This window comes from Malania oleifera, chromosome 5, assembly GCF_029873635.1.
Source record: "Malania oleifera isolate guangnan ecotype guangnan chromosome 5, ASM2987363v1, whole genome shotgun sequence".
Lineage (NCBI taxonomy): Eukaryota > Viridiplantae > Streptophyta > Magnoliopsida > Santalales > Ximeniaceae > Malania > Malania oleifera.
Genome location: NC_080421.1, coordinates 20,041,231 through 20,052,631, shown reverse-complemented (window position 1 = coordinate 20,052,631; position 11,401 = coordinate 20,041,231). Strand labels below are relative to the sequence as shown.

Genomic DNA, 11,401 nt, shown 5'->3' with positions numbered 1-11,401 from the left:
GAGAGTCTCGACGAAGTGTTCGACCAAGAGACCTTCAGGGGCAACCATGTCGAGATACCGAGATTTCCTGAAGATCGAGATACTGCAATTCTCGACCATCAGCTCGACCATCAAAACCCTGAGGCGCAACGAAGTTGAAGGCATTAAAGATTTGAATCCCTGACTTCCCGCGAGATCCAACAAGGGCACGCACAAGAATGCCAGAGGTGCGACTTGGTCGATAGCGACAATCTTTTGGGCGAGATTTGCTGCAAACTTTTCTAACTTGTAAAAGAAAACCTTGGAAACCCTAGAGCCTATAAGTATTCGCTATGAACACAAGCTCTATGTCCATCTTTAGCCTCTCTTAGGTTAATGACAGACCTAAGAAGTCATTGAGAGCCAAGTTAGAGTAGGAGTAGAGTAGTTTTGGTTCGTGTATGGAGTGTCCAACTGCCTGTGACAACCAGCGGCGTTTATACAATAGCCGTGTATATTAGGATCTCCTTTTGTACTTCTAGCGTTAGTGACAGACATTTTGAATGATAAAGGAATGATCTTTTTACTCATGCTTTCATTTACTATTTTCAATTTACTGTTTTCCATTTACTTGTTGTGTGTTTGATGAAAGATTACAGATAAGGATAAGCACTGCTACATATCAGTTAGAGGAAAATAGTCAGCTACAGAACCGCAGAGGTGTTCATTATTGTTAAGACAAGGTATACTCTGGTTCCCAACCATACTCCAGACGGTTGGTGCATCCTTACTACCCTTTGCCCTCGATCGCCCCTCTCCTGCTTTGGCCCGCTCGAGTTAGTACTTCTATGGAAGTCTGGATGAGCGTAGTTAGAAGCATGGCGTCCAACGTCTGATTCGGACCACAGTATCGCTTTGTAGGAGTAGGGTATCTTAGAAATTTACTTGCTTTCGTTTACATGCTTTCCAGTAATTGTTAGACAATCACCATTACAAAATACCATCTTTCACTTCTCTTTCATAATAAGGTTTTAGTAAACTAAATTGGAAGTAGTTTAATAACTACGCTTCAAGTCTCCGTGGATCAATACCCGACTTACCCACTTTCTACTGAACTTGAGATAGTTAGGTTTTATAAATATTATTTTTTGATATTTAAGGACCTAAGCCTTGGCGAGCCTACCATGTAGTAAAGCTAAAATAATAAAAGGATCTCACAAAAGTGTTGAGAGAAGTACCAAATTATTAGATTATATTCTCACAACCATGTCAATCAAAACCAACCATTATAAGCAATCTTGGCAAGGCAACTTAACATCTATGAATTCCCCTTTTAATAATATATATTATTCAACCACCAAGTACCACCAAGTGTCAAGACACCCCATGAAAGGTTATCTTTAGCTGCCGCCTCGGCACGTGAGTTGCCTATGCCCATGTGCCTTGACAAATCAAGCTACTCAAGGGTCTTACAAATATCCACTTAGATACAATCATTTAGAACCGTTGGATCTAAATGGTTTCATCATGAGTGTAGTGTATTCAAGAGGCCCTTTCTTATATTTAAGACTTTATGTTGGTATAATTTGAAGATTTATTTTTCAATAAAATCTTGGCTTGACCCATTCGGATAAAATTTTTAATGGAGCTGAGAATTTTCCTATTAAAAACTCTAGGGAATGAGGTTGATTAACCTTGGCAAAACCAACTAAAATAGCCGCCTAGTAAGACCAGACCTAATTTGCTCAACTTGGTCAAATTCCTGGCACAACAAAACAGTGATGTGTAAAAGCAAAGTGGAGGACTTGGATAATAGGAGAAAAAATGGATTATAGTGAATATGATACCAAACAAGGCCTATTTGTACAGAAGACCTGAATGGAGGAAGTCAAAGTCCACACGGACAAGCCTATTTCTCACTATTGCAAAATTAAAGGAGCCACAACTCATGTTTCATCGGAAAGAGAGCAGTGCATTTGTTTTCCATGAAACTGGTTGCCCCAGTGGGACACGTTTGATCAAGCAGCTCAAAACACTCCAATTTCTAATACAAGTTTTGGCTGAGATCCCCAAGTCTTTGGTGATGTAATTAGGCTGCATGCAAGTCATGTAAGACAACTAGTTACCCTATCATTGTCCCATCTGCAGAACCAAGGACTTTTCCAAGGATGAATATGGACATGACCTCGTCAATGACCCTAACTTCCTGGTTAGAGGTTTCTTTCTATATAAATGCTAGGGCACCCACCCATTCCTTGTACAAAGCCATCCTAGAACACACCTACTGTATTAGCATAGATATACAGAGCCATGGATCGTTTCATGCTCTTTCTTTCCTGTGTTTCAACCCTAGCAGCCATGCAAGAAATCCATGCAGTGGAGTACGAAGTCATCAACGATGCAGCCAACACCCCCGGCGGCATTCGCTTCGCGAATGAGATTGGTGTTTGATTACAGCAGGCAGACCCTCGCATCCGCCACCGACTTCATATGTCAGCTTTTCCAGCAAACCACTAACGCTGACCGGAAAAATGTTCCAAAAAGTCACCTTGTTTGTTGAATCAAAGGATGGAGTTGCATATACTGTTAACAACGAGATTCACCTCAGTGCCAATTACATTGACAGCTACAGGTCTGGTGACGTGAAGAAGGAGATCACTGGTGTGCTCTATCATGAGATGACACACGTGTGGCAGTGGATCGGGAATGGGCAGGTAGCCAATGCTAGCAGCCTCATAGAAGGAATTGCAGATTTTGTAAGGCTGAAGCAGGGCTCGCACCGAGCCACTGGGAGGCGTCCGGGCAGGGCGAAAAGTGGGATGCAGGGTACGACGTGACAGCCCAGTTCCTGGACTACTACAACGATCTTAGAAACGGGTACGTGGCAGAACTGAACAAGAAGATGAGAAGCGATTACAATGTGAAATTCTTTGCTGATCTACTGGGAAAGTGTTGGGGGATAAAACCTGGAGCAATAATCACACACGAGGAAAAATAAACAAACACATCCACACTGGAACACCGGATTTAAGTGGTTCGATCCAAACTGACCTATGTCCACGAGAGCACACACTACTGCACTATAAACTGGGAGAAATATACAGAGGAGCCCTCCCTCCCTCCCTCCCTCCCTCCCTCCCTGACCTACGTCCACGAGAGCACACACTACTGCACTATAAACTGGGATCCCTCCCTCCCTCTCTCCTCTCTCTCTCTCTCTCTCTCTCTCTCTCTCTCTCTCACCTCAACTCTCTGCACTGCACAACACTCTCACAGCTACACTGTTGCACTGCATACACAGCTCACATACGCACCACCTCTCTGCACTCACAGCAACACTGCTGCACATACACTCTTCTGCAACCCACACACATACACGCACACTCCCAGCCTATATATATACAAGGGGGAGCTAAATTCAAATGTGGTGGCTGCAGATTTCAACAAAATCTGCAGAGTAGGTGGCTACCGTTCTTCAAAGTAAAAGTCGGTGGCTGGGCTGGTGCGGCTGCCGATGGCTCCACACCAGTAATCCTAACAATCTCCCACTTGGAGACGGAGACAGCATCTCAACCAGTGTATAGACAAATGATGTGCTCATGTCTGTCTTCAAGCATGAAGACCAACTGAAGTTGGAGGTGAGGGACTTCATCTCGTCCTTCATCGCAAGCTCTCACTTGCTCGCAACTCTTGCCTGACATGCTTCATCATATCATTCGGGCTCTCCTCCATTTGTAAGAAGTAAATAATCTATATACCTTCCTTCTGGTATATGAGACCGAGTAGATCTCCTAAACTCCGGTGTTGGAGTAGGAGATGGTGGTGCAGCGATTTGCTCCACTGGTTCCTCCGCCTGAGGATTCTCGGCATTCTGCTGTTGTGTCCCGACACACTTCTTTGAGGCACGGGTGTTCATCTGAAAACTGACCCTCTTCTATTTCTTGACTATACAATCCTCACACATGTCAATCTGCACTGACTGTAGACCACTCAATTTTTCCTAGTGCATCACCCTGAATTCCTTCTCGTTCATGTGACCAAGTCATTGGTGCCAGATGTTGCTGTCGTCATTTCTTGCAGCAACTGAAATAGACATGGAGGCATTGGAGGTTAGAAAAAGTGTCCCGCTTTTTTTACCTCGCGCAGTCATTAGTACACCCTTTGAGACTTTCCATTCATCACCAATGAATTTCGTCGTGTATCCCTCATCTGCCAGCTGACCAACTGAGATCAAATTCTTTCTCAGGTTTGGAATATATCTGACATCCTTCAGCTTCCATACTGATCCGTTCATTTTGATCTTCACAACTCCCTTGCCGATTACGTCGCAAGGTTGATCGTTGTCAAGGTACACCTTACCGAAATCACCTGGTGTGTACTCCTCTAGGCAATCTTTGCAGCATGTGGCATGATATAAGGCTTCAGAGTCTAAAACCCAAGACTCCTACTTATTCTCCAAAGAGCAGATCAAAATCTCATCATTCTCAGAAGCAATATTTGCTTCTGTCTTTGCCTCAGATTCCTTTCTCGAACCTTTACACTGGTCTCTGAAATGTCAGGTCTTTCCACAGTTCCAGCACTCAACATTCTTTGTGCCCAAGGAACCTCTGGGATCTTTGGATTTGGACCGCTTGGTCTTGGATCTGCCACGATTATTAGATCGTCCATGCCCGCTTCCCTTTCCTTGGCTTTCTACATTCAAAGCTGAACTTGAAGTGGAGTCATCGTTTGACTGCATTCTGATCTCCTCTGTCAAAATCATGCTGATAACCTCGTCGTATTTCAGCTTTGATTTTCCTACGGAGCTATTGATCGTAGTGACAATACCTTTCCAACTCTCAGGCAGCTGACTGAGAATTAATAGGGCACGGATCTCACTGTCAAAGGTAATCCCAACCGAGGCGAGTTGATCCAACAGCTCGTTGAAATTATTCAAATGCTTGCTGAAACTCTCACCTGCAGACATGCTCATTGTAAACAGTCTTTTCATGAGATGTACCTTGTTCGCGGCTGATGGCTGCTCATACATGTTAGATAACGCATCTATAAGGGACTTGGTGGTTGTCAAATGCTTGATGTTGAAGGCAACATACTTTGCCAACGTCATCCTTACAGCTCCGAGGGCTTTTCGGTCAAACAACTCCCACTCGCTCTCCTTCATGGATTCTGGCTTCTCCATCAGTGGTAAGTGCAACTCCTTACCAAATAAGAAGTCCTTGATCTGCATTTTCCAAAAACCGAAGTTCGTGCTATCAAACATCTCGATATGAGAGCTCTTCTAGTTCGACATCTCGATTCGCTGATCTAGAGATGGAATTAGCTCAATCGGACAGCAGGGTTGGATCCGGAGCGGCCGAAAACCCTAGAAATGGCTTAAGTCGCTTTAAAAACAGACCCGAAATGGCTTTAAAAAACCCGGTCAAACTTTCAGTCAAATTTGGTCAACTTGGTCAACCCTACTGACGTGGCACGTGGGGCCCACCATTGACGTGGCACTATGGGACCCACACACTGGCAAGTGATTATGGGGTCCACTGCTGACGTGGCGTGGGACCCAAGGCTGACGTGTCGCTGACACCGCTGCTGACTAGGCGCTTACTCGGCGCCGCGTGGCGCTGACTGGCCGGCTAACACAGCGCTGGCGTGGCGCACTAACATGGCACGATCTGGCTGACGCAGCACTGACGTAGACGCTGACGTCAGCGTCTTCAACCTCCGAAACGCTCGCCGGACTTTCTCCGACGCGTGGGCGCGCGTGAGATTTTCTCCTGACCGGGTGCCGACGCGTGAAGGCGCGTGGCAAACCGAAATTTAGGCCGGTTGAGCGTGTGAGCGGGTGCAGCTTCGTCCGAGCTCTGTTTGAGTTCCGATTACCTTCGTTGGCTTCGTCTCGACGAGGAGAGTTTGATGGCAGCCTCAAAATCAAAATTTGAGCTACTAGACAGAGGCTCAAAATTCGAAATTTTTCTCCATCTGGCAATTCTACTCCAACCAAGCTCTGATACCAATTGTTGTGGGATAAAACCTGGAACAATAATCACACACGAAGAAAAATAAACAAGCACATTCACACTGGAACACCGGATTTAGTTGGTTCGATCCAAACTGACCTACGTCCACGAGAGCACACACCACTGCACTATAAACTAGGAGAAATATACAAAGGAGCCTCACTACTCTACTCAACCCTCTCTCTCTCTCTCTCTCTCTCTCTCTCACCTAAACTCTCTGCACTGCACAACACTCTCACAGCTACACTATTGCACTGCATACACAGCTCACATACGCACCACCTCTCTGCACTCACAGCAACACTGTTGCACATACACTCTTCTGCAACCCACACACATACACGCACACTCCTAGCCCATATATATATATATACAAGGAGGAGCTAAATTCAAATGTGGTGGCTGCAGATTTCAACAAAATCTGCAGAGTAGGTGGCCACCGTTCTTCAACGTCAAAGTCGGTTGCTGGGCTGGTGCGGCTGCCGACGGCTCCACACCAGCAATCCTAACAGAAAGAGTGTTGATCAGCTCTGGAGTGAGTACAAGGCCAAGTATGGGCACTAGGGGTTTGGGCTTAGCCTAGACCTGATGAAAATGGATCACATTTGTCTGTCTGCATTGTGCAATATGTAAGATCAATGAAACTGGAAGCTGGTGTTACTTAAAGACTCTTGAAATAAAAATGTTTTAAAAACTATCCTATGATCTGGCACATCACTTGCATCCATGGTCGATAATGGAACAGAAAAGTACATGAAAAGAAACCACAGGACTGCCAAAGCATAAAAATAATTAACATAAACAGCGATGAGTTATAAAGATTGACCCAAGTGATCTTTAGTTTCAAAATGGGGTTCTTTGTATAGGAAAAACAGTTATTGCTTATGTTGAACTTTATTCATAACGCAACATGGGCAACCCCAACAATCCTCCTATAAAACAAAAAATAGAAGTGTCATGACAACAACGCCAATCAATGAGCCCGTAAATAGAATTTTATAAAAGCATTTTCAACAGTGAAAGTTGGAGGGATTGTTAAGATGGACTAATATCATATAGCAAACAAAAAATTGCAAATGAAATTTCATTTGAAAATTTTTCGATGCTCAAAATATGACAGTACATGAATTCTTTTGACACAAAGACAGTCCACAATCACATGAAATATGAAGAATAAGGCTTCATTTCGTTCACGGAATGTACTTGTATTCCTAGGGCATCGAATGGTTATAATAGAAGAATTTGACAGTTTATACCAAAAAAAGTGCTACTGCAAACAAAGCAAATAGCAATGAAAAAAAATCACAAAACCATAACAAGCAATAACTATTACTAAACTTCACCGTGGTGTGTCTATACCTTACCTATTCTATGTTGGATGGAATAATCAGGCTGCAGTAATTGAGCATAAAAAATCCAATACCCTGCATCAATTTCTTTGAGGCAGTGAAAGGGGAGAATGCATTAAAAGACATCTTATTATTTTTCAACCAACAATATCATCATGATACTCATCATCAAATGAAAATAGATGTTAAAGAAACTTTGAAATGTACACACCAGTAGTTAAACCAGAGAAAAATCATAAGCCAAACAATGAATATGCAAACTTCTAGTCATGCCAATGAAAAAACACAAGGACAAGTTAACCAATATGATAAATTAATGAACAGGAAAAGTAAAAACTGTTTACGATCAATCTAATGACATAATTGTTTGCTCCAAAGGTGAAAACAATAAACTAATCTGCAGTAAAATTAGGACAATAGTGGAACTGGAACAAGTGGATCATACTTACATTCTGGATAAGTTAATTTTAAATATAGAGGTTTTCTTAAGCACCTCAAAGATGTATAATTTAAATACAAAATTCACTACATTTTTTAATAGCACCTCTCCATATAAATTATACAGCGACACAGATAAACAATACAAGTCATATAAATATACTAACAACAGTTTGTATAATCATATATTCAAATAAGATCTCTGCTCTTAACATTCCAAACTTTAAGGTTTGTTAAGTTAAACTAAAAAATCTAGAACAAAAGACGAACCAAAAAAATCAAAAGGCTGAAGAGTTGTTAGGGATATATATGAGGAAATATTTGTAATCATTTTCTCACCTTATCATTTTAGCAGCACCAAATCCAAGAGAATCATGGAACAAATCTTTCATTAATTTCTTCTGCACAAGAAGCTGGAGATCAGGATTGTTATAAACTGCAGGAAGATATGCCTCCCCGGAGCCATCCTTGTGTTCATCCCAGAGTGCAGTGAATCTTTTGTAGAAAAGATTCCAAGTCTTTTCTATTGTTTGTAGAATCCAATCTTTGTATGCCTGCATAACAATGTGGTTTTCAGATCAAAATATATTAACTGAAGAAAACAGACAATGCCTAAGATAAGGTAATATCTAGGATATAGAAAACAATACAACGATTCTGAGTAGATTTTTTTGTTGGATAAAAGAAGACATATATTTAGGAGAGAATAAAAGAAAGAGGATGAAATAGAGATGACAAAACGAGAAAGAGGACATGATATTCCTCTGAAAGAATGAAAAAGAAAAAATAGATTTCCAATGTGCATAACAAACTTTTCTTCCACAAAAAAACAAATGAAATTGATAAAATAAAGTTGTGCATAGATAGCATATAAATGTGAAATAGAAAGGAGAGAAAAGCTGATGAGAAAAAGCTAATAAAAATTTGAAAATTTAAATGAAATTCCTATCACAGCAGCACAGAGGAACTTCAGAACATATGGTGGGATTTTATTTTGGGTGTAAGCAACATATAGTGGGCACAGAAATTAATAAGTTCATTGTAAAATGATGCCAGCAAAAGCACTAGCGTTTTTTAATATTAAAACATAAAGGTAAAACCTCTAATGAAAGTCCCTGCAAACAAAAATCTACATGCCTAGCTCTTAAGACCAAATGATCTAAAATGAAGCCTTTTGTTGTATAAAATTTAAAATGATGTCACTTTATCCAAAGATTCTATAAAAGTGTTCTCCAAATGTCAAATCACTATGATCTACAAGGATGACAAAAACTGCAGCACCCTGTCATAATTACTAGTATAAGTCATGTGAACCTGAAGTCTGCAGCATTGGTTGCTCAAGAAACCATCCTAATGCTTCTTACCTGACATTATGTTAAAACTTTAGCTCATTAAGGCAAAAAGAATACATCATGTTAAAAATTTAGCTCATCAAGGAGAAAAATTTTCAGCAAACCCATTTAATGTGGGTCATCTGGTTAATATCTTGAAGAACACTAACAATTCAAGAAACCATGCTTACTATTATATGGTAAAATAGTAATCCCCTACTACACTTTTTCAGTTCTAAAGATCTAATTCAATGTTTCATAGGCTTTCATGCAGATTTACAACCCTTAGCATAAAATTTGTCTTTTGTCAGCTACCTTGCTTGCCTTTAGAAACTACGTCCAATTTTTTTCCCCAGTGCTGCTTGAAATGCTTTTCAAGGTATGCCTACTAATACAACCCCAAAAAAAAGTGTTCCATAATTTCAAATAATTATGAAACATAGAATTTTAATTTTAGTAACTTTTTTTGATCGGGAAAAAAAATAGTCAACCTATAACTAGCAAACAGGACTCTCCCCATTTCATGGAGACAAAAAGTGAAGTACACAAGTTCAGGTTCTTTGTATGAGAAGTGACATGGAGAAAAATCTTTTGTCACACGGCGATTATTGTTCAAATGCTGCCGTAGGCATACAGGTGTCAGCCCATATATTCTCACCAGAATGATGCATGCCTATGCTGTGCAGAGAGAATCTGTTTCCTGTGTGTGCATTTTCCATATTTGCAATTATTCATGAGTTCTACAAGACTTAAATAATTTTATGAAGGGGATAATCACTAAATTCCTAAATAAGTTGGCTCATTGCAGATAATCAAAGCATATTAAGCATTTTGGCATATCATACCCTCTTGTTTTCTTCTCAAAGAAAGTAAAGAATATACTAAAAAGCGAAGGGCATACAACAGGCTTTTTCATACCACCTTTTTTGTGTTGTTTTTTTTTTTTCTTTCTTTTTTTGGCACAAATAACGCAAAGACTGGATCAAGATTGCATATTTACAATTCTTGCTTCTTGGAAGCTCAGATCCTTGATTTGACCAACCATTCACAAGTTTTATGTATGGATTGTTCTATGCATAACTAAGGCTTAAACATTTTTGACACAACATGTCAGTGCCCGAGTACGTTGTCATATATGCGAGGGTTCCCGCATCGTTGAGGACGTGGACGGGTAAAGAAGTTAATTCAAGACACTACGATTAGATTAGCAACTTGAAATATAGAGACACTTATAGGTAAAAGCATGGAAACTGTGGCCACGTTGATTAGAAGAAAAATTAATATAATTTTCCTTCAAGAAACAAAGTGGGTGGGAGAGTAAGCTAGAGAAATTGATAAATCAGGATTTAAACTTTGGTACACTGGAAAAGAAAAACATAAGAATGGGGTAATAATTATTGTAAACAAAAGCTTGAAAGATAGTGTTGTAGATGTAAATAAAGTAGGGGATAGAATTATAAAAATCAAGATGATCTTACACCAAGAGATAATAAATATCATTAGTACTTATGCTCCTCGAGTAGGCTTATCAGAAAATCTTAAGAGACAATTTTGGGAAGATATGGATAGGCGACAAAAATGAGTTGAAGAGATGATTTTAGATTTCGCTATGTCATATGATTTTATTACAATGAATACTTACTTTAAGAAGAGAAAAAAACATTTAATAACATTCATAAGTAGACAAAATAAAAGTCAACTAGATTTTTTCTTAACTAGGAGGGTAGATTGTTTATTATGTAAGGATTGTAAAGTTATCCCAGTAGAAAGTTTAACCACACAACATAGAGTTTAGGGACAAAATATACTAAAATTTAAAGATAAAATTATCAAAGATGGTGATTAGACTATAGAGGATGGTGTAGACACACTCTTTGGAGTAGGATAGCTAGTTCTATTAAAAAAACAGCAAAAGAGATTTTAGGTGAGCCAAGAAAAAGGTTTTCGAATAGCAAAGAAAGTTGGTAGTGGGATCAATAGTTCAAAAATCCGTAAATAAAAAAAAATTGGTATAAAACATGGCAAAAATGTAGAAACATGGATAACTTTGAAAAGTATAAAGAAGCAAGAAAAGATGCAAAAAAGGGTCATTAGTGAAACTAAACATAGGTCATTTAATAATTTGTACAATAGATTAGATACAAAAGAAGGGGAAAGAGAGATATTTAGACTTGCTAGATCTAGAGAAAGAGAAAGTAAGGACTTAGGTACTGTAAAATGTATAAAAGTGAGGATGATATTGTCTTGGTTAAGGAAGAAGACATAAAATAAAAAAATAAAAAATAAAAAGAAGAAGAAAATGGCAAAGTTACCT

At 39.7% G+C, this 11,401-nt stretch overlaps 1 protein-coding gene and 1 pseudogene across 1 annotated transcript in view; one reads left to right on the top strand and one right to left on the bottom strand.

Annotated features, from left to right (window-relative positions):
- Nucleotides 1-2,268: 2,268 nt before the first annotated feature.
- LOC131155879 (uncharacterized) lies at nucleotides 2,269-6,533 on the top strand (annotated as a pseudogene).
- Nucleotides 6,534-6,867: 334 nt separating this feature from the next.
- LOC131155878 (methylthioribose kinase-like) overlaps nucleotides 6,868-11,401 on the bottom strand; it is a 36,063-nt gene continuing 31,529 nt past the window's right edge. Inside the window, exons 5-6 of the mRNA XM_058109327.1 lie at nucleotides 8,096-8,310; nucleotides 6,868-6,901 (exon numbers count right to left, since the gene is read on the bottom strand). Of these exons, the coding sequence (XP_057965310.1) occupies nucleotides 6,868-6,901; nucleotides 8,096-8,310 (249 nt within the window). The remainder of the gene's footprint in view (nucleotides 6,902-8,095; nucleotides 8,311-11,401) is intronic.